The 26,314-nt window shown below is 42.9% G+C and overlaps 2 protein-coding genes and 1 long non-coding RNA gene across 8 annotated transcripts in view; 1 reads left to right on the top strand and 2 right to left on the bottom strand.

Moving 5' to 3' along the window:
* Window positions 1–3,131, top strand: part of LOC138958000 (bifunctional 3'-phosphoadenosine 5'-phosphosulfate synthase-like) — a 68,377-nt gene extending 65,246 nt beyond the window's left edge. For all 3 annotated transcript variants that reach the window (XM_070329025.1, XM_070329026.1, XM_070329027.1), the window contains exon 12: window positions 114–3,131. In XM_070329025.1, coding sequence (XP_070185126.1) covers window positions 114–350 — 237 coding nt within the window. In that variant the 3' untranslated portion in view covers window positions 351–3,131. The remainder of the gene's footprint in view (window positions 1–113) is intronic.
* A 2,071-nt stretch (window positions 3,132–5,202) lies between these two features.
* LOC138957985 (uncharacterized) overlaps window positions 5,203–26,314 on the bottom strand; it is a 118,970-nt gene continuing 97,858 nt past the window's right edge. The window contains exon 2 of the long non-coding RNA XR_011453256.1: window positions 5,203–6,130. This is a non-coding gene — a long non-coding RNA (uncharacterized lncRNA). The remainder of the gene's footprint in view (window positions 6,131–26,314) is intronic.
* Window positions 6,181–26,064, bottom strand: LOC138957983 (caspase-3-like). 4 transcript variants are annotated; one of them, XM_070328999.1, is made up of 7 exons: window positions 25,920–26,064; window positions 23,730–23,825; window positions 22,342–22,458; window positions 17,497–17,762; window positions 14,231–14,400; window positions 13,340–13,496; window positions 6,181–7,148 (listed from the first exon to the last, which is right to left on the bottom strand). In XM_070328999.1, exons 2-7 carry the CDS (start codon window positions 23,798–23,800, stop codon window positions 6,910–6,912), a joined length of 1,020 nt encoding a protein of 339 aa, XP_070185100.1. In that variant the 5' UTR covers window positions 23,801–23,825; window positions 25,920–26,064; the 3' UTR covers window positions 6,181–6,909. The 4 variants fall into 4 exon arrangements, with proteins under 4 accessions (XP_070185100.1, XP_070185101.1, XP_070185102.1 ...); XM_070329000.1 differs by lacking the exon at window positions 25,920–26,064 and adding an exon at window positions 24,171–24,244; XM_070329001.1 differs by lacking the exon at window positions 22,342–22,458 and having other exon boundaries at window positions 25,920–26,062.

Here is a 26,314-nt window from a genome sequence, read left to right as displayed (position 1 = left end):
TGCCCAGATGTCAGTGTGTTGGTGAACCATAACACTTTGTGAGCTAACCTAGCAATAACATACCTTTCTTGACTTTTGATTCTTTGCTAACCCAGCAGTTGTGTATTGTGCAGGTGCTGACTATGGCGCCAGGCCTGACCCAGCTAGAAATTGTGCCATTCCGCGTGGCCGCCTACAACCTCAAGAAAGAGGCCATGGACTTCTTCAGCCCCGAGCGCAAGGACGACTTCCTCTTCATCTCCGGGACCAAGATGCGCAAGATGGCGCGCGAAGGCACCGAGCCCCCCAAGGGCTTCATGGCGCACAAGGCCTGGATGGTGATGCAGGATTACTACCAGTCCCTGGCCTAACTCTTGTCGACGCTGCTGCTGAGAAAAGACTCTGTTGTCGCTAGCGATGCTGACCAATCCTCATCTGCCCTGCATTCATCGTTTGTGTTTAGTGCATCGTGAAATTGTGCTAGGCGATACTGCTTTTGAATTAATGACAATATTTTAGAGAGCAAAGAAAGCTGAAAAGGCTGCGTTTTGGGAGCAGTCCTCATGGAGTGCTTTGGTATTACGCCGCGTAACACCAGTAGTAGCTGTGAAGACTATTCTTTAATGCAGTCTTGGATTACAGATCTGCTTTTGGTTTGGGCGCTTCAAAAGGCTGTTACAGTTACTATATATGATCATGAAAACTGTTCTATAAAAATTCAGTCAGCTTTGCACCAAGAAACAAAAAAGATCAGACAAGGAAAAGAAGCAATAACTGAAAAAGATTAAATTAAAATGTCTGAGAGTTTGTCAACAATATGAACTTAAAGGGATCAAAGCAGTGTCGAGGTGTTCACAGGAAAGCGTCTTTGCTGTAAAGCACAACAAGAAGATTCTCATCGAATTGTATATTTCAAGTAAAAACGAGGGATTAACATATTTATCAGGACACTTTTTACAACTTTATTTAGAATAGTTTCTTACTTGTACCATTGTATACTCCCCAAAACTATAGCATCTGGAAGAGTTTAGAAATTATGATTTTTTTAAACGTCTTTGGTTTCTCAACATTGAAGAACAACTGATGTGTATTTGCATAAGTTAAGCTGAAAAGGTACTGGAAAAAAACATTTAGTGTTGGACTGGTATTTGCAAAAGTTAAGCAGAAAAAGTACTGGAAAATACCTTTAATTTTAGACTGGAGTATTCAGGACGATTTCTGCTTCAGAAATGGAACAAGGTAAAGCACTATTTTCTGCCCTGAAGAGTTGAATTGTAGCTGGTGGTAGGTCATGGAGACTTTGACTGTTTTTAGCTTGCAACAAAAGCTGTGGGGCTTCCGGTGTTACATATGGAGCGTGAGAATCAGGTCTGCACTTCACATCTAATCTGTGATGTAACACTTCCGGCATAACCACATTGTCATGAAACTGACTTCAGTAATAAAAATGATAAAACTGTGGAAGGGGGTGGGTTGGGGGGGATCAGCTTCGTAAATTTCAGTTAAAAAATGGCACATGAACCATTGAAAATGGCGTTACAGAATTGCAACAGCAGAAGGTAGGACATGTTTGACATTCAAAATGTACTGCTGTGAGAAAAATGAACTAGCAACCACAAAACATAGCAAGGTTTGAGAAAGGCTTTGCAAAGGAAATTTAACAAGTTTGGGGAGTTTGCTGAACTCATTTCTGACGGAAAAAGACTCAAAGATATAGCACTGAAAAAGTGTTAGAAAAGAAAATGACAAGATACTGAAGGGAGAAGACTCAAAGATAGCACTAAATAAGTGTTTGAAAAGAAAATGACAAGATACTGAAGGGAGAAGACTCAAAGATAGCACTGAAAAAGTGTTAGAAAAGAAAATGACAAGATACTGAAGGGAGAAGACTCAAAGATAGCACTGAAAAAGTGGAAGAAAAGAAAACGACAAGATACTGAAAATTGCTTCAAAATTGCTCCCACTCCGGCTGCTATGGAAAAGGACTTGATCGATGGTTCTAAAGTGCGCACACGGTATCATCTTGCTTAGCTAGTTTCAAACATATTCTGTGATACACTGTTCTCTTATTTCTTATTGTTGATGATAAGAAAACAGTGACTTATAATTTTTTTTGACAATTTGCAAGGGAACTGTTTATGAAGACTTTTGTCCATTGCAGCATTATCTTGAGGAGAGCAATTCTGTATGTGTTTTTCAGTTATAAGGCATGGCATGTTTGGTTTGATAATAATAGTATTGACATACATTATTTATGGTTGCATTCTATCAGTCTGCAGATGAACTTTTTCACTTGCAAAAAAAGACTGTTCATGTAAAAAACAAAATTCTTGTTAGTCTTTTACGGCCAGTCATGTTTCAGTGAATGTTTTATGTCTCCGCATGAATGTTAGCTGGCAGCAAATAAGTGTACGTTCATTGTGTTTTTTTAATTATGGAAGATAATTGCTAAAACAAAACTGTCCTTGTCTCACCGCTGTTTGTTAATCACTTTTTGTACGTTCAAAACCAAATGTCTGTTTTCAATCACTCATAGATGAAATTAACTGTGTTTTTCCCATGAAGGAATTGTAGCAAATGTGATGATTATAATTGTTGTTAATGCTCCAGACTGATGATTGTGATACAGTTCAAGGTATCCTGAACAAAGATTATGTGCAATGTTTCATGTTTGATACTTTGGGATCATTTAGAGTAGATGAACTATCTCCCACCCACCATACTCCTCCTCCTCCTCTTCTTCCTCTAAATGCCTATCAACACACCTCTGCGGTCAAAATTCTCTAAATCTGACATTGCTACATGCTGTGTTATGTCAAAATGTGAACTTGAGATTCTGATGTATTTTGTCCTTATTTCAAACTTGTGTTAAACGTGGCATTACATTTGTAGATTGCAGACACTTGTACAAATAGTACATCAATATGAACTACATTGTATTTGCTTAGCTGTTTACCTCCATTCTGGCTAGAGCTTTTGCATGTGAAAATAGAAGCTGGCATTACTAGAAAGTGTAACCTAACCCTAGTATAAAAAAGAATTGAAAAAAAACTGGCATCAGTTTTGGTCAGTTGGTGTGTTGAACGGTGAGAAATGCACAAAGAACTGACAGCTTTTGTTGCAGAATAAAGCAAGTGGGAAAAGTTATGAAAGAGTTGTGTTCTGGTTGATTTATTTGTGTATGTTATTTAATCGTGATTGTGTGTGTTAAAGTTTGAGCTGATTTACTTCACCTGTCAGTCCTTGTTTGTTTGTTTGTTTGTTTGTTTGTTTGTTTGTACTCGAACAAGAGACTTCAGGTGAGAAAAAACTAGAACACGATAACAATGAAAATGTAGTGGCAAGAAGCAAGAAATAAAACACAAGGAACAATTATTATAAGTAGTTCCAGTTTGAACGGAAATCTTCATGAGCAACAAAAGTAGTAAACTGAAGTTAAACGGAGGGTTCACGGAGAGAGAAAGCAAAAAAAAATCAGTTCGGTAGAAAGTGAATACCTTTGTTTTTATTGAGGAAAACTTTCCCACGTGACATAGGCCAGTCACTAGCGATGGGTGTGTCTGAAACATGTTAACAATGATTAGCATCTGTGGAGAGTTTGCCTCAATAAAAGCAAGAGTATTCACTCTTTCAAAACCCATTCAAACCCGAGAGAGGATTTCCATTGAGGAAATTAATGTTGTAAATGACGCCTATGTTCACACAACAAAAATCACTGCACTGTCTGCAAGCACACTGTTGATTGTTGGTGTGTGTGCAAGTGAAAGGATGCTCGTATTGCACGTGACAGCCGGGACAAATCTGTGGCTGTGATCATGACTGTGTATACGGGAAGCGCTGTGCCTTTCAGCGTATGTCTTGAACATTATGCACTTTGATGCACACAAGACACACGTAGGATTGCATCATACAGACTTCTTGTTGTTTTTCTGGATGGATTCAAACACACACATACACACACACACACATTCACACACACACACACATTCTCCCCCCGCGGGTTAGGGGGAAGAATTTACCCGATGCTCCGCAGCATGTCGTAAGAGGCGACTAACGGATTCTGTTTCTCCTTTTAGTAGTTTTACCCTTGTTAAGTGTTTCTTGTATAGAATATAGTCAATGTTTGTAAAGATTTTAGTCAAGCAGTATGTAAGAAATGTTAAGTCTTGGATTCTCCCAGTAAGGTAATATATTGTACTACGTTGCAAGCCCCTGGAGCAATTTTTTTATTATTGCTTTTGTGAACAAGAAACAATTAACAAGTGGCTCTATCCCACACCCCCCCCCCCCCCCCCTTTTCCCCGTCGCGATATAACCTTCGTGGTTGAAAACGACGTTAAACACCAAATAAATAAATAAAGAAAGAAAGAACACACACATTCACACACGCACACACACACATTCACACACGCACACACACACACACACAAAAAACACTATTCATTGTACATGTAGCTCTATTAGCACTGCAGCGGAAAGCATTCAAAGTTAGTATTCCTTGACTTTCGGGACACAAATAAGGCCTTGCCTATATTTCATTATGACTACATGTATATGTTACAGTTAATCTGTGAAACCAGGGAATACGTGTATTAACTAGGTAATACATGAATTAACTGACGGGAAAAAACCAGATAATTCATGTATTACCTAAAATAGTTTAGTTAATCCACGTAATCCCTGGTTTGACAGATTAACTGTAACATATATACCTACAATATTATTTACACTCTTCACTGGCCCATCTTTTAACCTTGTATGACCTCGAACTGTTATATAAATCACGGTTTGCACGTGCGTGTACTTGGGGGTCAAACAGAGGACAAATTAAAATTAATTAAGACCAACAGATGACAAAGCAGCTGCAAGGCAAGATGCAATTAGTTGGCCACGTCTAAGGTTTGGATTGATCACCTTATTAGTAATACCATTGGCTTGGATCATGATTTGTGGATTAATGCAAAATATGCAATGGAAGTGTCTGATTTGAATATGCTAATTGATATACACTGCAGCTTCCTGTTGCCGTGTTAGTGTTAACCTCACAACAGAAGTGGCCACGCATCATCATGCACGCACACACACACACACAAACACAAACACACACACACATACACTGACACACACACTCAGTGACACACACACAAACACACACACACACTCACACACACACACACACACACACGCACACACACACACACTGACAAACAACCCATACACAAGTTATACACACGTCAAATCGACTTTCTTTTCTGTTATTCCCATGGAAAAACCGCTGCATGCGGAGTAACACAAAACTGTGACATCCGTTCATTCTCTTTATTATACACTTGTAAGTCTGTTAACTGATCCTGACAAAATCAATTACGAATTATCATAGTCATTTGCCGAACCCAATGGCACATTTCTATAGTTTAAAGGATTAATGAATCATATAGAAAGAAGCCGTCACACAATTCTCACCATACAGTTTTAAAGAAGTAAGCGTTTTGCTCTCTGCTCAGGAATGACCATGATGGCTTATTTTATTCTTACTACGCACGTGTCTCGTTTTTATATTTTCTTTGTCGATGCCACGTTTCTATTCTTTGAAGGGCTCCCATGGGGTCGCCTTCACGCGGCGGGAGTGTTTCCTCAGAGTTACCCCACCCCTTTACTTCTCTTCTTTTGTCTTATTTCTGCTTTACCAGTCCTTTCACCTATATTTCCTTCCAAGAAAACTCTCCCTACTATTCCCTGCAGTTTTCCAATTCTTTTCTTGTTGTCTTATTTCTACCTGACTGGATCCATCACCTTTATTTCACTTACCAAAAGTCTTCTTTTCCACATCCTTATTTCTCTGCCCCCCGCATGTCGTAAGAGGCGACTAACGGATTCTGTTTCTCCTTTTACCCTTGTTGAGTGGTTCTTGTATAGAATATAGTCAATGTTTGTAAAGATTTTAGTCAAGCAGTATGTAAGAAATGTTTAGTCCTTTGTACTGGAAACTTGCATTCTCCCAGTAAGGTCATATATTGTACTACGTTGCAAGCCCCTGGAGCGGTTTTTTGATTAGTGCTTTTGTGAACAAGAAACACTTAACAAGTGGCTCTATCCCATCTCCCCCCTTTCCCCTATCCCATCTCCCCCCTTTCCCTCGTCGCGATATAACCTTCGTGGTTGAAAACGACGTTAAACACCAAATAAAGAAAGAAAGAAAGATTCTTTGAAGGACTAATTCAACTAACAGTCGAATTTTCTATCTTGGTTTGGGGACTCTTCCATGCGAGTGAAGGTCCAACACATTCAGCATTAACTATCCGTCAAATGTCGCAGTGCGTCAATTTTTGAAGAAGAATGCATTTGTTATAATAATGCGGCAGTTATAATAGGATAGCTGAATTTTTATCTTTGCATCTCTCGTCTTCATTCTTTTCCCCATGGTGACATATTTCTATATGCTGAAGGAAAAGCACATTCAATAATAAGAATACATCAGCAAAATTGATGTCACTATTTATTTTGTTGTTGTTCTTTTAAGGAGAATTAATTTTAGTCTTACAACAATCACCAGAATGGCTGGTTTTCTTCTTTGCGTCTTTCCTCTTTATAATTCCTTTTTTTGATAACACATTTCTATGTGCGTTGAAGGACTAATATATTCATCAAATGGTTGTGTCATCAATAACAAGTCTTTCTTTTTTGTCGCTATTCTCATGCCTCTACTGTTCTCCATCGTTTCTACTTTTTTGGCATAGTCGTCGTCCGTATACCTCAGACGGCTACGATAATTTCCCGACCAGTCCTTTTCATTTTCAATATATACCTTTGATGACATCATATCCGCTCTTTAAAAGAAAGTTGAGGCCGCACTGTGGTGACCGCATTTATCTGCTGGCCTGATAGCTGCTAACTGTGTTAATGTTCTTCACATGGCGCGACCACCATGTTTTACACCTTGGGTGTGAAGTAGAGGTCTTTGGTCAGCATGGAAGTGATGCAGGGGATCTGTTTCTTCATGTGCAGGAATCTGTTACTCGGGACATTGGACTCGAAGTCGTAGGCCACCTTGTGGGAGACGCGGGTCATCATGGTCAGTAGGTCCATGCGCCGCCAGTTGTCTCGCACCACCTTCACCACGGCTTGCACGAACCACGACCCCTGCTCTCGGTTCCGCCACGAGTAGTAACCTGTTGACAGGGAACTTGAACAGTGTGTGTGCAGATTTGTATTGAAGGAGATTGTGACGCTGCAATTAAATCCATTAAAAACGGTTCCTCCACGAGTCGTAACCTGTTGACAGGGAAAACCTTTTGTTTGCACATTTGAATTGAAGGATTGTGACGTTACAATTAAATCCCTTAAAACGGTTCCGCCACGAGTGGTAACCTGTTGACATTGACGACCCGGTTGTGCGCGGATTAAAATTGAAGGCTGGTGTCGTTGCTAATAAATTACTTAAAACTGAATTCATCGTGTTTATAAATAAATCATAATATTTATCGAGGCTATGGTTTTTGAGGTGGTACCTGGAATCCAGGAACCTCCTCGCCCCCGAACAAGCTGGATTCCGACAGTTCCGCAGCACTGAAGATCAGGTCACTTACCTGGCGCAAGAAGTTGAAGATGCCTTTCAGGAACAGAAGCTGGTCTTCGTCACCTGGATAGATCTTCAGAAGGCCTTTGACAAGGTCTGGAAAGATGGACTCCTTGTAAAACTGCTGAGGAAAGGCGTGTCCAGCAACATGTACCAGTGGATTCGCTCCTACCTCTATAACCGCAGGGCAAGAGTTAACGTCGACCAGACCAAAAGCAAGAAGTTCCTCCTTCGTCATGGCGTCCCTCAGGGCGGAGTCCTCTCCCCCACACTCTTCCTTCTCTTCATCGACGATCTGGTGTCTGAGATGCCCAAGGGGATCAAAGCTGCTCTCTACGCAGACGACCTTGTGATCTGGTGCAAGGAGGAGCATGCAAGTACTGCCACCTACAGAATGCAGCAAGCGGCAGATAGGCTGAACGCATGGGCAGAAGATTGGTGCGTCTCCATCAACAAGGAGAAATCCTCCACCACCCTATTCACACTGTCGCCAAAGCAGAAAGCCGGAACAATTAGGCTTGGTGGAACTCCTCTGAGAGAGGATGAAGAAGCAACGTACCTTGGTGTCACCTTTGATAGACGGCAGACCTGGAAACCACACATTGCACAGGCAGAGACGAAGGCCCGGCGCAAGCTAGCCATACTCAGGAAGCTGGCAGGTACCACCTGGGGAGCGAACGAGAAGATACTGAAGACAGTATACCAGGGAACAATCAGACCCCACCTCGAGTACGGCTCCACAGCGTGGTCAACCTCAGCCAAGACAAACCTGCAGACCCTTGACCGTGTGCAAAACCAGGCCCTCCGACTCATCACTGGTGCAATGAAATCCACGCCCATCAAGGAAATGGAGAAGCTTACCACCATCCAACCCCTCTGTCAGAGAAGAGAAGCCAAGACTATGGTACAGGCCGAGAAGCTCAAGTGGCTACCCGACCACCCCATGAAGCACAGACTGAGCAACCTCACCAAGAACCGGCTCAAACGGAGCAGTTTTGTACACGAGAGCAAGAGACTTTCTCGACAGTACAGGGAAGTCCTCCCACAGAACACTCTACCTCTGACTCAAGAAGAAGAGGAAACCCCCAAGGCAACAGAGAAACCAGGCATCCAGATCTGCGCCAGTGTTCCACATGTTACCTCAGGAGAAGATCAGAATGACACAGCTCGACAGGCACTCACCTTAGCCCTGATCGACGAACAGTACCCAAAAGAGGCGTGGATCCATGTATACACCGATGGATCAGCAACTAACGCCGTGCTCAATGGAGGTGCAGGCATTCTCATCCAGTTCCCTGGGGGACATACAGCTACATCCAGCGTTGCCACTGGCAAACACTGCACAAACTATAAAGCAGAAGCAGAAGCTCTCATGCAGGCCGCCTCCTTGGTTCAGGACTCCGCAGACCCTTGCTACCAAGTTGTCTTCCTCTCGGACGCCCTTTCAGTCCTTCAGGCCCTAGAGAACGACAAACTCCCACAGCTGGCCAAAGCATTACAGATGGTCAGACAAACCAGAAGAGTTGTCCTCCAGTGGATACCAGCACACTGTGGGATACCAGGAAATGAAAGGGCAGATGAGCTGGCGAAAGAAGGAGCCGTAGAAGACCAACCTGAAAACAGTGTCAGCTTTAGTGAGCAGAAGACAATCATCAAGGCATTGATGAGGCCAAGGACAAACAGAGATGACTACCACGCAATGTCCAGAGAGCAGCAAGTCAACCTCATCAGGCTGCGTACTGGCCACAACAGGCTCAATGCTCACATGAACCGAAAGTTCAAGCTGGCGCCATCACCAACCTGTGCCTGCGGTCAAGAAGACCAAACAGCGGAACACATCTTACAGCGATGTCCCTTACTAGATGAGGAACGAAAAGAAGTGTGGCCGTCACCAACTCCCTTGCAGACCAAACTATACGGCAGTCGACAGGAGTTGGAGAAAACGACAACATTTATCACCAGTGCTGGACTGATTGTGTAACCTCTGCGAACGCCAAGAAGAAGAAGAAGAGGCTATGGTTTGATTCTCCTTCCTGTTGTGCGTTCGAAGCTGAAAACTCACTCTCTCTCTCTCTCTCTCTCTCTCTCTCTCTCTCTCTCTCTCTCTCTCTCTCTCTCTCTCTCTCTCTCTCTCTCTCTCTCTCTCTCTCTCTCTCTCTTTCTCTCGAGCTCTCTCTCGAGGTGCTCTCTCTCTCTCTCTCTCTCTCTCTCTCTCTCTCTCTCTCAGCTAAAACTGCCCTATACTTTTGACGTTAGCGATTGGTCGCTGGAGTCATGTGATGTTTTTTTGACGAGCTTTGGGGGAGACATTGAAACGACCCATTTGGCACATGTTTCGATAAGAGAAGGTAGTTTCTTGTCCAAGAGTTGATGGTATTCAACACGTCGCGATATTGTTTATGTCAACGTGCCTGCTCTGCGTGTCCAGGAGGGCACTTGGAACAACGGAGAAGTGACCGCCTTTTCCATATTTTTTGACGACGAGGTCGTCAGGTGTTACAGCCGCACTCGCCTAAACGAAACACGCTAGCAAAAAACTCGGATATCTTAAACCAAAACCAATTCCCCGCCAGACCCCCCTCTTTGTAAGACTATTTCTAATTCGGATAAGCCAAATTCTGTCAAAAAATAGCTAACTCAAACACGGACATCTCAAACGTGATTTTCTAAACACTGTCGGAGAGACTTTGTTTTTGAGTCACTTGAGAAAAAGTGACTCTATGTAATCGGTCAGTGTTAGTCTGTCCGGCCGGCCGGCCGGCCGTCCGGCCGGCCGTCCGGCCGGCCGTCCGTAGACACCACCTTAACGTTGGACTTTTCTCGGAAACTATCAAAGCGATCGGGCTCATATTTTGTTTAGTCGTGACCTCCAATGACCTCTACACTTTAACGATGGTTTCGTTGACCTTTGACCTTTTTCAAGGTCACAGGTCAGCGTCAAAGGAAAAATTAGACATTTTATATCTTTGACAAAGTTCATCGGATGTGATTGAAACTTTGTAGGATTATTCTTTACATCAAAGTATTTACATCTGTAGCCTTTTACGAACGTTATCAGAAAAACAAGGGAGATAACTAGCCTTTTCTGTTCGGCAACACACAACTTAACGTTGGGCTTTTCTCGGAAACTATAAAAGTGACCGGGCTCAAATTTTATGTGAACGTGACTCCCAGTGACCTCTACACTTTGACGTCTGCTTTGGTGACCTTTGACCTTTTTCAAGGTCACAGGTATGTCTTGAATTCTTCAGGTATGCATTGTGTTGTGAATAGCAATTTCTTCCTGTCCATCTGATGCCTCATATAATATTCAGAACTGCGAAAGTGACTCGATCGAGCGTTTGCTCTTCTTGTTTGAAAAACACGTCAGGAAGATAAACATATTTCGTCACGGCTATAATTATCCTACGGAAACGAACACGTCACCTGTTTTTGAGTATGCGGGGAAACTGATGACGTGTGCCACATTGACCAAGAAATACACGTGTCACGTGATGCGACGTTGAAATCCTTGCGGCTGCCAGCATGTTCCAAACAACTGTTGCAGTGTTCAAAAACGAGTGGCTCTCATACAAACCTCTTTTTCCAATCGAAGGAAGAGATCTTTGTGAAGAGCAAATCTACCTGAGGAATGTATGTGCTCATTTTGAGCGAGTGGTGAAGATCAAACCACAATAAACATGCAGCGAAACAAAACATTTGCCTACAATCTATGTTTACGGAGATTTGATCTTGATTTATGACCACAGAGACAAATTGTCTAATTTTGTTTCTTTTCTTTCTTTAATGGAGAGGGTTTCATTAAACATTACTTGGAATCCTTTTAACAAAAGCGTAGTTGCTTGTGGAATCTTTGGTTTTGTTTCTGAGATGTGTCACTGTTTTCACCATTTATTTTTACAATTGGCTTTGAGGTATTAATAAAGTTCCACTGAAGAAAGCACGTGTAGTTTGTCACTGTTTTGATCTTATTCATTTAAACACACACACACACACACACACACACACACACACACACACACACACACACACACACACACACACACACACACACACACACACACACATACATACACACACACACACACGCAGAGAGAGAGAGAGAGAGAGACAGACAGACAGAGAGAAATATTCCAAGTAATTTTACAATTTATCCTGAAAAAAACTCGCTTAAGCCGAATTGCAGGGTAATTTCTCGGGAAAGGTTTGGCTTATCCGAACTCGGATATGCACAAACTCGGATAAGCGAAACGATTTTTCATTCCCCGGGCGAGTTCGGCTTAAGCGTGTTTGACTGTACTTGACTGGGTGTTGGAGGATTTCAATGCAGAAGAAAACTCAGTACAAGGGTTGTGGCTACTAATTCGCCGACGGACGATTAGCCATACACGGAAGCGGGTTCGCTTAAGGAGAGCTACACATTCATAGGCTGTTGAGGTAATAAATCGTTATTAAACGCTGTTGACGAGTCAATGTTTGTGGAATGAAATACTCTCTGTTGTTCTCTCCAGGATAGCGCATAATATGCTCTTTAAGACGCTAAAAGTATAATCTGTATATGGTTTTTGCAAATATGGAGAGAAGGAGGGAAAATAGCTGATTTGTTGTTTTAAAAGTTCGTTGTGCAGGACCACGTTCTCTATGAAATATGTAAAGGTGGCATGTTTAAAGGTGGAGTGTGAAGGGTTGCGTGGCATGTTTAGTGCACCGATGCTTTTTGTTTCAGCTGCTGTATCTGTATCCGGAACATCTGTATTCTGGAACGTCTGTATCTGGAGCTTCTGGTGTGCTGTTGCTGTTGCGGTTGCTGTTGCTGGTTCTACCTACTCTACTTATTACCATTTCTGGTCATTTACGGGGAGGACCTTCAGCGGCTGAGTGAGGCGCCTGATATCTACACAATTCCCTGCTTCGTTCTACGCCAACCGGCACTACAATCAACGGAGCCGTTGTGGAGATAGACTATTTACGGGTTGCCTACTCCGTGACAAAAAGCTAAGTGCACCATGTCATTGCGCCTTTGACCACCAAGTCACCTTGTGCATTCATGATTATATTTGAGTGGTGACAACGTGGGGTGTGTGACACCTGCATTAACCAGCGCTTTTGCATAACAGCTAGTTTTTCTGTCTTTACACGAGTTCAGCGTGTTCTTATCATTTAATAAACTTTAACTGGCATTTTTGTCAGTTACTTTCTTTACGTCTTTGCCGTAAAACAACGTTTGAAGTGAAGTATTGAGGGAGGTGGCGAGATCGTATATAAACAGGCGTCTGAAACTTATACTTTTGTTGATTCTATCTTATTTGTGTGACTGCGAGAGTGGATCGTAGTGTGGATAGTCAGTTAGCAGTAATTGACCGTTCATAATCATCTTCTGTGATCTATGAAACGTGACACTCTCTCTCTCTCTCTCTCTCTCTCTCTCTTTCTCCCTCGCTCGCTCTCTCTCTCTCTCAGTCTCTCTCTATGTCTCTTTCTCTCTCTCTCTCTCTCTCTCTCTCTCTCTCTCTCGCGCGCACACACACACACACACACACACACATACACACACACACATACTGACACACATACACACTCACACACACACACACACACACACACGCACACACATACACATACACACACACACACACACACACACACACGTGCACACACACACACACACACACACAAACACACACACACACACACACACACACACACACACCCTCTCTCATCCTGCCTACCTCACCCCCACCCCTTCCTACCAACCAAATCTCTCTCTCATAAATCACGACATACCTTGCGCAACAGAGTAAGCCATGAGGAAGTCAGCCTCCACAGGAATCGTCTGAACTGCAACCTCATCACTTTCCATCTCTTCCTCGTCGTCTTGTCCGTGTTTGCCTTTCGAGTCGACCACCTCCACCCCGCCATCAACAAACTTGCCGCGACACGCCTGGTGACAGCAGGGGACGCGAAAATGATTAAACAAAACATCCGAGACTTTTTTCCACCCAGGTTTAGTGTTCCTTTCCTCTTTTTTGATGAATGTGGATTCTTCGTCGTAAATTGGTGGATTTAGTTTGTTGTGCTATTGGATATTGTCCTTTTCTTGCGCTTTGTTTCGTTCTTTTTTGTCACTGTTGCGTGAATACTTCTGTCTTTTGTTCACATCAGATTTGCATTTAGAAAAGAACCACTACGTACGCGAATAAAAAAACGGTTTTTGTGATATAAAAGATATTTCACACGAACAACAACAAAATGATTGAAAATTGAAAACACACAACATAGTGCACATTCAAGCATACAAAAGCACATACAAACTAACTGACAAACAAGATGAAAAAGCAATGTTTACAAACGTCCTTTATAATTATATGCAAGAAATAATGTCCTCTGTGGCACAAATCCAATGATATTTAATCATACACGATACCGATACCGATACCTGTACAGCCTAGCGGTGACCTTACGAGTTATTTTCTCCTGCTGATATGACGAAGTCACCGAGACAAAGTTTGTTTCGCTTTTGACGTCAGAGTCTTTCCTTTGGAAAAAGGGATCAAGAAGAGGCGTCTTGTTTGTTTGATCAGTGTCGTTTGTCTTTAAGAGTGTGTGCATACTTTCATGATAACAACTACTTCTTCTGCGTTCGATCGAATCTCTAGGAAAAGGGAGATATCTTACCTGAATGAAGAAGAGCTTTGGCTTGCCGGCGAGTGACTTGCACGCCTTGATTGGCGCCACAAGGTCCTCAACCTTCACGCTCTCGTCAGTGCCGTACACAGCGCCGTCATCGCCGTGAGACAGAATGACGCACACAAAGCAGTCGGCGTCACCCTGACTTTCTCTGGCAGCTGGAAACAAAATGCTCATACAGTGGGCGTCACCCTGACTTTCTCTGGCAGCTGGAAACAAAATGCTCATACAGTCGGCGTCACCCTGACTTTCTCTGACAGCTGGAAACAAAATGCTCATACAGTCGGCGTCACCCTGACTTTCTCTGACAGCTGGAAACAAAATGCTCATACAGTCGGCGTCACCCTGACTTTCTCTGGCAGCTGGAAACAAAATGCTCATACAGTCGGCGTCACCCTGACTTTCTCTGACAGCTGGAAACAAAATGCTCATACAGTCGGCGTCACCCTGACTTTCTCTGACAGCTGGAAACAAAATGCTCATACAGTCGGCGTCACCCTGACTTTCTCTGGCAGCTGGAAACAAAATGCTCATACAGTGGGCGTCACCCTGACTTTCTCTGACAGCTGGAAACAAAATGCTCATACAGTCGGCGTCACCCTGACTTTCTCTGACAGCTGGAAACAAAATGCTCATACAGTCGGCGTCACCCTGACTTTCTCTGACAGCTGGAAACAAAATGCTCATACAGTCGGCGTCACCCTGACTTTCTCTGGCAGCTGGAAACAAAATGCTCATACAGTCGGCGTCACCCTGACTTTCTCTGACAGCTGGAAACAAAATGCTCATACAGTCGGCGTCACCCTGACTTTCTCTGACAGCTGGAAACAAAATGCTCATACAGTCGGCGTCACCCTGACTTTCTCTGGCAGCTGGAAACAAAATGCTCATACAGTGGGCGTCACCCTGACTTTCTCTGACAGCTGGAAACAAAATGCTCATACAGTCGGCGTCACCCTGACTTTCTCTGACAGCTGGAAACAAAATGCTCATACAGTCGGCGTCACCCTGACTTTCTCTGACAGCTGGAAACAAAATGCTCATACAGTCGGCGTCACCCTGACTTTCTCTGACAGCTGGAAACAAAATGCTCATACAGTCGGCGTCACCCTGACTTTCTCTGGCAGCTGGAAACAAAATGCTCATACAGTGGGCGTCACCCTGACTTTCTCTGACAGCTGGAAACAAAATGCTCATACAGTCGGCGTCACCCTGACTTTCTCTGACAGCTGGAAACAAAATGCTCATACAGTCGGCGTCACCCTGACTTTCTCTGACAGCTGGAAACAAAATGCTCATACAGTCGGCGTCACCCTGACTTTCTCTGGCAGCTGGAAACAAAATGCTCATACAGTGGGCGTCACCCTGACTTTCTCTGGCAGCTGGAAACAAAATGCTCATACAGTCGGCGTCACCCTGACTTTCTCTGGCAGCTGGAAACAAAATGCTCATACAGTCGGCGTCACCCTGACTTTCTCTGGCAGCTGGAAACAAAATGCTCATACAGTCGGCGTCACACTGACTTTCTCTGGCAGCTGGAAACAAAATGCTCATACAGTCGGCGTCACACTGACTTTCTCTGGCAGCTGGAAACAAAATGCTCATACAGTCGGCGTCACCCTGACTTTCTCTGGCAGCTGGAAACAAAATGCTCATACAGTCGGCGTCACCCTGACTTTCTCTGACAGCTGGAAACAAAATGCTCATACAGTCGGCGTCACCCTGACTTTCTCTGGCAGCTGGAAACAAAATGCTCATACAGTCGGCGTCACCCTGACTTTCTCTGGCAGCTGGAAACACAATGCTCATACAGTCGGCGTCACCCTGACTTTCTCTGGCAGCTGGAAACAAAATGCTCATACAGTCGGCGTCACCCTGACTTTCTCTGGCAGCTGGAAACAAAATGCTCATACAATGGAGCCTGTCCATAACGACCACCCCAAGGACCGACAAAAACTGGAAGTGGTAATAGTAGACATGCGGCATGGTCACTTGGGCAAGGTTCCAAGAAAAGAAAAAAAATAGAAATTTAGGTTTATGAAACGTTTAATTTAAGACAAAACAAAACATTAACAAGTCGCGTAAGGCGAAATTACTACATTTGTGACCCTCCACCACGAAATAAGTCGCATTTCATCTCGCGCGATTCTGCGCTAGGCTTAATATAAGTCCGGGGAGTGTCTGGTAACAGTGTGAGGGTCACCTTAGTTACAGGCTTATAACTCAAACAGTTTTCGCTCTTTTCTAAAACGGTTTTCACCACTGGATAGAGCATAAAAACTCTTTAGAAAAATGTAAATATATGAAAATCATGCAAAGGTGACATGCGACTCATTCCGTGGTGGAGGGTCACATTTAGTCAAGCTGTTCAAATCACAGAATGAAACTGAACGCACTGCATTTTTTTTATTAACCGAGACAATACAGCTTCGTCAATTCCCAGTTTTTCCGTGCAACACAAAGTGAAATTGACGAGGCAGAATAGCGCAATAGCGTACTGCGGTAAGCAGGAAAACGGCGCGCTTTTATGTATTCTTTTTAACTTTCTGAACTTGTTTTGAATAAAACATATTATGTCTATATGATTTTGGAATCAGAAAATGATAAAGAATAAGATGATACACTTTTGGATCGATTTCTTACATTTTAATCGTAGCACTAATTAACCTATTTTCGTTAATTGTGATCACATTTTAAGAGTAAACATAACATATGTATATATTTTGAGATTTAGAATTTAATGAAGAGTATGATGCAATCAATTTTGATTCTGTTTGCGACAATTTCATTTTAATGACATCTTTAATGAGCAAACTCATCAATTAATTGTTAAGCCTCCACGCTGAAATTCAATACCAAAGTCCGGGCTTTGTCGAAAATTACTTGACCAAACTTTCAACCAAATTGGTTGAAAAATGAGGGCGTGACAGTGCCGCCACCAGTTTCTCTAAATGCCGGATATGACGTCATCGAAGACATTTATCGAGAAAAAGAAAAATATATTCTGGGGATATCATACCTAGGAATACTCATGTGAAGTTTCACGAAGATCGGTCCAGAAGTTTTATCGAAACTGACTGATCTACACACACATACACACACACACACACACACACACATACACCACCACCCTCGTCTCGATTCCCCCTCTATGTTAAAACATTTTGTCAAAACTTGAATAAAAGAAAAAAGAAATTCGACCGTAAAAGAACTTTCTTAAGCACTAATATTGATTTTTTTTTTTTCTATCTCACCTTCGACAAGCATAGACTTCATCTCAGCAGCCGTGCAGTTCTTCCTCGCCGTAATATCAAACCCAAGTTCAGACAGCAACGACTCCATGTTCTCTGCGTCTCTGTCTGTCCCAGTTCTCTGCCCTAGATACAAGTCGTGGTGAAAGGTCTCGTTGTTGATGATAATGGCGCGGCCTCTTCTGGCGTGGTCCATCTTGTAGCAGTGCTTGGTGTCTCCAGAAGCGGTCAGGGCTCCCCAAACTGCGCGTCCCTGCGTCCAATACGCACTAGAAGCCGAAAACACGTACTAGAAATATATGGAGGGGTCCCAAGACGCACTAAACTTTAAAACAACGGGTCCTGGGACGCACTAAATTTCTTTTATCGTGCGTACCGTAGATACTATGTTCAGACTGCTATCATCAGTTATTGCGTACCTTAGGTACGGGTTTCAGACTATGTATACGTCTCGCAGTGCAAGCACCAATGTCAATTTCACGCGCAAAGGAAACCAGAAAGGAGGTTGAAAACGATTCAAAAGTAGCTGTGCCCGGCAAAGGTTATATACTTAAAATCACTGATTGTTCGGGCTCATAGACATTGCGGGGCGACTTCAGCAGTGCACGAATTCAGTGACACAGATCTAGCAAAGCAGTGGACGGAAGAGACAAACCCGCACCGAATACACACCGGTGACACTGTGACGGTTCCCCTACGCTTTGTGTTCGGTGCCCTGACCCTTTGTGTTCGGTTCCCACTCGGTTCCCACACGCCAAAATTCGCGGACAAAACATCCATTTATGGTAGTATTACGCAATGTTGCTCTCTGAGAATGGTCTTGTTAGATCTGTGAGTGTTTACACTACATGCCTAGGTGCTGTTGGATTGAAGGTTTTTGATATTTTAGCCGTTATTAGGTAGAATGCCTTCCACTTTACTGCAAAACTGCATAATTCGTAGCATCGGCAAGAAATATCCTACCAAAAAATGCCTGCTTGGAACTGTCCGTGGTCCAGCAAAAAGTTCAACATGTCTGTAGCAGACAGCCCAAGTTTCAAGATTGTAGGGCCATCCAAACAGCCGTAATAATAAAAACAACAAAAGTAGTCAGTGAAATTGGCTGTGTTCGGTCCCCCCACACTTTTGTGACGTAGGCGTGACGGTTCCCATAATTCATTGTGTCGGTCCCCACTTTCTGTGTCGGACCCCACTTTCGACCTAATTTCTCTGTGACGGACCCCACAACCAGCCTATTTTGTGTCGGTCCCCACACCTTCTTGGATTTATGACTTGCCGGTTACTTGTATCATTGTATTCATTGAATCTAATTGTCTCGGAGTTATTTTTCAGCAAAAACCGGCAAGGCAGCACCTTTTGTGATACCAAGTAAGTCAGATGACATCAGTATGTGTGTGTGTGTGTGTGTGTGTGTGAGAGAGAGAGAGAGAGAGAGAGAGAGAGAGAGAGAGAGAGAGAGAGAGAGAGAGAGAGAGAGAGAGAGAGTTGTGTTTCCGTACCCGCGACAGCGTTTTTCCAGCGGCGCGACGAAAATCAAGCACATAGAAAATGCCTGACCAGGAGTGTTTCCACACGCGCGACGCGTTAGCGGCGCGACAAGCGGCAAGCGACGCGATTTTTTTGAAAGGGTCCTGGAGCGATTTTTTCGCGTTGTCGCGCGGCAACGCGGGAGTTTACAGATTTTACCGCATGTTTAAAACGCAAGTACGGAAACACGTCACGCGTTTGCGCGCGTTTTCTTTTGTCGCTGCCGCTGTCGCGGGTACGGAAACAGAACTTACCGCGAGTACGACACTACCGCGAGCGTCACTACCGCGAGTACCACTACCGCGTGTCACACTACCGCGAGTATAACATTACCGCGTGTCATTTTATGACTTCCATGGCTGAAGGCAAAGGTTGAAATGTTTCCTTGAAATATAAAACAAAAAGGCCTGGTCTGTTCTCTGAACACTAATTCAATGTTTGTCATGCTAACCAAGAACTCAAAACGATCAGAACACACTATCAGAATACATATAGAATGGGTTGCTTCCAATCAAAGTTAGAACACAAACTCACAAGAAGTAAGTTTGCATGCGTTCTCTCTACGGTTATGGTACTCGCGGTTGTGGTACGCGCGGTAGTGTGACACGCGGCAGTGTTATACTCGCGGTAGTGTCGTACTCGCGGTAGTGTGACACGCGGTAGTGTTACACGCGGTAGTGTCGTACTCGCGGTAGTGTGACACGCGGTAGTGACGCTCGCGGTAGTGTCGCATAACCGGAGTGATCTGGAAAGGTGTTAATCTCTCTCTCTCTCTCTCTCACTCTCTCTCTCTCTCTCTCTCTCTCTCTCTCTCACACACACACACACACACACACACACACACACACACACAAACACACACACACACACACACAAACTGATGTCATCTGACTTACTTGGTATCACAAAAGGTGCTGCCTTGCCGGTTTTTGCTGAAAAATAACTCCGAGACAATTAGATTCAATGAATACAATGATACAAGTAACCGGCAAGTCATAAATCCAAGAAGGTGTGGGGACCGACACAAAATAGGCTGGTTGTGGGGTCCGTCACAGAGAAATTAGGTCGAAAGTGGGGTCCGACACAGAAAGTGGGGACCGACACAATGAATTATGGGAACCGTCACGCCTACGTCACAAAAGTGTGGGGGGACCGAACACAGCCAATTTCACTGACTACTTTTGTTGTTTTTATTATTACGGCTGTTTGGATGGCCCTACAATCTTGAAACTTGGGCTGTCTGCTACAGACATGTTGAACTTTTTGCTGGACCACGGACAGTTCCAAGCAGGCATTTTTTGGTAGGATATTTCTTGCCGATGCTACGAATTATGCAGTTTTGCAGTAAAGTGGAAGGCATTCTACCTAATAACGGCTAAAATATCAAAAACCTTCAATCCAACAGCACCTAGGCATGTAGTGTAAACACTCACAGATCTAACAAGACCATTCTCAGAGAGCAACATTGCGTAATACTACCATAAATGGATGTTTTGTCCGCGAATTTTGGCGTGTGGGAACCGAGTGGGAACCGAACACAAAGGGTCAGGGCACCGAACACAAAGCGTAGGGGAACCGTCACAGTGTCACCGGTGTGGAATAAGAGAGTTAGACGCTTCGCAGGTGGTTGGGAAAAGAACATTCACCTGGTTAAGGTTCCTGACGAGAACATGTTCTGCAACGATGCAAACCTAAGCAGTGGTTCAAATCGGTATGAACAAAATGCGCTTGTTAAGGGGTCAGAGAACTTTCAAGGATCGGCCCTGGATCGGCATGAAAGTTCAAAAGATCACATTTCGGCAAGCAGTGTGCCAACTGAGCGAAAAAAAGGGACGTTTTGAAACTGAATAAGGTGAAGGTAATCATTCGTAATTATGCATAATTTTTTGCTTACCTTCTTTTCTGATGGGGGCTGCCTTTGAATTATCAATCTAAGTGTTCTCATTTTCTTAAAGCTACCACACACACACACACACACACACACACACACACACACCACCACCACCACCACCACCACCACCACCACCACCACCCTCCTTTTGATTCCCCGTCTTTGTTTAAAGGCACAGTAAGCCTCCCATAAACCATCACAGATACGGTCAGGCTTTTACACACAGTACAAACACCCTTTCATTTAAACACTCACCGATTGAGAACATCCTAGGTGCCCTCCGTAAAGAGCGAACAATTTTCAAAGAATTTATTTTTGCGTGGTTTATCATACCCCTGAGCCATCGTGAACCCATGTGATCCAGTTTCCCTTTTTCACAATGTAGTCGTCAGTTAGTCATTTGAATGCGACTCGATGTGAGCTTATCTACAATAGCACGTTTTTATGCACGAAACAAACGGCTGTGGTTCACAAGAACTCTAGCGATGGCTTTTGACTGTTGAGAGGAACGGCGATATGCATAAACCGTCGTCTGCTACGACCCTTGCGTGACCTTGCTTCCGGGCTTTTCTTTTTTCAAACTTTCACAACTTCGAATTGTACTGATCTTGTCTTGATGAAAAAAGAATTCTTTTGTAAGAATATTTGTGTAACAAGCTGTCAATTTATTATTTAGATTTTAAAAGTTAGGTCTAGCGCAAAAACGTACCACGGTCCAAAAACATTCTGATAATCATCGATCCACGGCTATTGCCAGTTTACATCGATAGAATGAGACCCAAGTTCAAGTTCAAGTTCAAGTTCAAGTTTATTAGTCCATAACCCATGGGGGCATTTTGAACAATAAATACAATCAATACAATCATGATATATGCTAATATAATAAATAAATAAAAAAAAATTAAAAAAAAATAAAAAATAAATAAAATAAAACTAAAAAAATTAAAAATAAAAAATAAAATTATGAAAAACTGTTACAAATTCTATTAGTAAAGTCCAAAATATTCTTTAGCAATTTCTTTTTCTTAGTATCAAACAACTTTTTAAATTTAAGTGCATTAGGTTTTTTCCAATAGTAAGGTGGTAACAACTCAGCTCTTTCTTCTTCCGAATGGAAGTAACTCATTTTTGACCTGAGTTCAGGATGGGTCCAAAAAGTGTTCGAGACAATCTGCAAAATTAATTCTTTAAAAATTGCTCGCTCTTTACGTAGGGCACCTAGGATGTTCCCGTTTGGTGAGCGTTCAAATGGAAGGGTTGTTGTACTGTGTGTAAAAGCCTGACAGTATCTGTGATGGTTTACGGGAGGCTTACTGTCCGGGTGTGATTTCCGGTATTGAATATTCATAACAGCCGTCCAGCACCAAAACGATGCGCTATTGTTGTAGAGGAACAAGTCCACGAAAATAAATTCTTTGAAAATTTCTCACGCTCGACAGAAAGCAGCCAGGATGTTCCCGTTCGGTGAGCGTTCAAATGGAAGTATGCTTGTACTGTATGTAGCCGCTCGGGGAGCTCTGTGATGGTTTACGGGAGGTTTACTGTGCCTTTAAAAAAGAAAAGGTCAAAACTTGACTTTAAATGTAAAAATGATGTGTGGATACTATCTGGAAGAATTTGTATTTAAAGTTTCATGAACATCTGTCGAGTCGTTGTCTCGGAATTGCAGCTCCACACACACACACACACACACACACACTGACACACACAAACACACTCACACACACACATACACACTGACACACGCGCTCGCTCGCAGAGAGAGAGACAGAGAGAAAGAGAGGCACACCCATACTTTTATATTTGAACGTTAACATGATGTATTTGGAATCTCATTCTGACATGTGTACAGAGAAAAACAACATGAAGTCAAGTGGAAAGTGTGGAATGTCATGTCCTCCTAAAATATTTCAATGGAAAAAAAACTTCACAATACAGCACAATGTTTTATAAGTACTTCGAGACTTTTTGGATTTTTGGACCGTCGGGACCTTCCGCAGTGGGGGTCCATGGACCCTCTAAAATTGAAAGTGGGGGTCCCGGGACCCTCTAAAATTTGAAAATGGGGGTCCCGGGACCCTGTAGGAGGGCTGTCCGTGGGGAGCCCTGGCGGTACTGCTTGGAGCGTTGGGGTCAACTTTCCTGTTGCTTGGGTTAGAAATTCCGCTGAAACAGAACAGGGCTGGGTCCAGTGGGGGGAGGATGTCCTCGGTTCCGGAAGCCCCCCCCCCCCCCTCTCTCACCCGGAACAGTTACCCCTTTTGTATCGACATATTCGTTTCAATGCGATACATTGGGGATACCAATTTGTCGATTTCTTGACGCAAGGGAAATAAATGTGCGGCAGTGTATTCGAGCACTTCTGAGTTTTTCCCCATTGATGTCTCACACAACAACAAAAACAACAACAACCACAACAACCACAATAACAACAACTGAACAGCCACCGGGAAAAAACATTGTCATGCCATTTGCCTGGCCTTTTTATGTTTTTTTGGTTTTTTTTTTATCCCACTCTGCTTGTTGTTAATGTAAGCTGAATTATGTTGGGTCTAATCTCACGCCTTTTCTTTTAAGATTGTATATATTTATTATTCATCAAAAGAAAACACACCAGTAACCAGGTTAGGTAGTTTTATATCACTATTTGGGCATGTCACTGCCTTCTTCACGATGGTATGGCAAGAAGGAAACCATATTTATTTTTCGTATAATACTCTGAAAGATTCCAGTGGAGGTAAGCCGGAACCAACACAGCTCCAAATAACAGGTAGTCTCCCCTGAATTGATAATTGGGGAGAAGACAAAAAAAGCTTACCTGATGGCAGGAGTCGCCGTGTTTCCTGGGCCTCCGCTCGCATCCGTCGTGTCTTTGCCAGCAGTGGCCATCTTTGATCCTCTTTCACACAGATTTCTGTTAGAACCATCAGCCAGAGTTGCAGCCAAACAACAGCACGCTATCAGTTAATGAGGTAACCCCCCCCCACACACACACACACACACACACACACACACACACACACACACACTACACACACACACACACACACACACACACACACACACACACACTAACACTAACCGACTAACACACTGACTCTTTACTCGACAATACACAGAGACAATTAACAAGCCAACCAAAACAAGCCTATACATTTAAAGACAAACTAACCACAGGTATTTAAAACAATTCTAAATACACCAGCAACTTTGATTTGTACTCTTTTTCAAAGAAAGACAACAAAAACATGTAACAAACCGTCAGTTTAAACACAACCCACGTCTACAAGTACGACTCCAGTGATGAAACCCTGTCGGAAAATAAGGCAGGGTAGAAGGTGACAACGCATGGTGACAGGAACCTAACACCCCCCATCCCCACCCCCCCCCCCCACCCCCCCCCCCCCAGTGGCCCCTTTTTCTCCACATGCATGAATAAGCAGATGAATGAAAGTCCAGGCCACATAAAGCTAAAAAAAATAAGTAATGAAGTCAGCACGACGAATCACTCAACCGGAACCAGTTTTATATCAAGCAAACGCGAACAAAGCTGAATGAACAATTCGTAGCTCTGACGACGCCACGGTAAACCGAGACGTCGATTATGTCTCCCAACTTAGTCAGTGCATCCGACAATCTGTTTGAGTAACTTCTCATCCAAGCAATCAGAGTCATACAGAGACTATACGAAGAAGGCGAACGTGAAAGAAAACGCAGTCACCACACAAACAGTAAATAAAACTAACAAACAAGTTCACAAACAAAGAAGTAAGCTAAACCATAAACAACAGAATGTGTTTCATTTGCTATATTACATTCTCATCAGGTTACCGTTCTCCCTGAGAGAAAAAACAAGTCGCGTAAGGCGAAAATACAATATTTAGTCAAGTAGCTGTCGAACTCACAGAATGAAACTGAACGCAATGCCATTTTTCAGCAAGACCGTATACTCGTAGCATCGTCAGTCCACCGCTCATGGCATGCCAAAGGCAGTGAAATTGACAAGAAGAGCGGGGTAGTAGTTGCGCTAAGAAGGATAGCACGCTTTTCTGTACCTCTCTTTGTTTTAACTTTCTGAGCGTGTTTTTAATCCAAACATATCATATCTATATGTTTTTGGAATCAGGAAAGAACAAGGAATAAGATGAAAGTGTTTTTAAATTGATTTGGACAATTTAATTTTGATAATAATTTTTATATATTTAATTTTCAGAGCTTGTTTTTAATCCGAATATAACATATTTATATGTTTTTGGAATCAGCAAATGATGGAGAATAAGATGAACGTAAATTTGGATCGTTTTATAAATTTTTATTTTTTTTTACAATTTTCAGATTTTTAATGACCAAAGTCATTAATTAATTTTTAAGCCACCAAGCTGAAATGCAATACTGAAGTCCGGGCTTCGTCGAAGATTACTTGACCAAAATTTCAACCAATTTGGTTGAAAAATGAGGGCGTGACAGTGCCGCCTCAACTTTCACGAAAAGCCGGATATGACGTCATCAAAGACATTTATCAAAAAAATGAAAAAAACGTTCGGGGATTTCATACCCAGGAACTCTCATGTCAAATTTCATAAAGATCGGTCCAGTAGTTTAGTCTGAATCGCTCTACACACACACACACACACACACACACACACACACACACACACACACACGCACACACGCGCACACACACACGCACATACACCACGACCCTCGTTTCGATTCCCCCTCGATGTTAAAATATTTAGTCAAAACTTGACTAAATATAAAAACACCCTGCCATAGCCAACCTCCTACATGGCTGCTAATTATTCACTGCTGCGGTTCTGTTTAAAACACGACAGAACACGCCACGACACGACACAACACATGATATGTTTGCAAGAAATTGGTGCAGTTTGTGACGGCAGCATTCTAGCATAACTCAACACAGTCAAGCAAACATCTAATACATTGTAGCATATTTCAAGCATTTCAGAAAAACTCTTCAAAAACGTACATGTACAGCAGTCCCTACCTTATATTCAAAGCACCAAACACACTTTAGTATACACAACCCGTATAGCTGTAAAATGAGATATTTCCAGGTAGAAACGTTGCTTTTTCAAAGAATCCCCGGACGGCAAGCCTACATATATGTATACCTTGACTTTTGAACGAGTGCCTGTATGTATGTTATACTTTGTGTATGTAATTTGTGAGTAGACATTATTACTCACACCGTTACCCAATTTCGCTTTTTACGCTTCAGGGCTGACTCGAACAGATCGATTCAATTCTGTTGTGTCCGCATTTAACATTCAAATCAGATTGCTTCGATCTCTTCATTGGGAGCTTACAGTGAAGTGATCGCGGCCATGGTGCTTTGGAAATTCCTCTTTATATTTGTATTTTATGCAATGATTCTTGTCA

Source organism: Littorina saxatilis, linkage group LG2, assembly GCF_037325665.1.
Source record: "Littorina saxatilis isolate snail1 linkage group LG2, US_GU_Lsax_2.0, whole genome shotgun sequence".
Lineage (NCBI taxonomy): Eukaryota > Metazoa > Mollusca > Gastropoda > Littorinimorpha > Littorinidae > Littorina > Littorina saxatilis.
Note: the sequence above shows the minus strand (reverse complement) of the source record. Positions and strands in the feature narration are given on the sequence as shown.

Bases quoted from the DNA above. Each gene is read 5' to 3' on its own strand.
- LOC138957983 (XM_070328999.1), bottom strand. From the start codon at position 23,800: ATGGCCACTGCTGGCAAAGACACGACGGATGCGAGCGGAGGCCCAGGA. The intron at 22,459-23,729 runs GTAAGCTTTTTT...TCTTTTTTAAAG, and splicing joins ACGGCGACTCCTGCCATCAG to GCACAGTAAACCTCCCGTAA. The intron at 7,149-13,339 runs GTATGTCGTGAT...CCCTGTCAACAG, and splicing joins GGCTTACTCTGTTGCGCAAG to GTTACTACTCGTGGCGGAAC.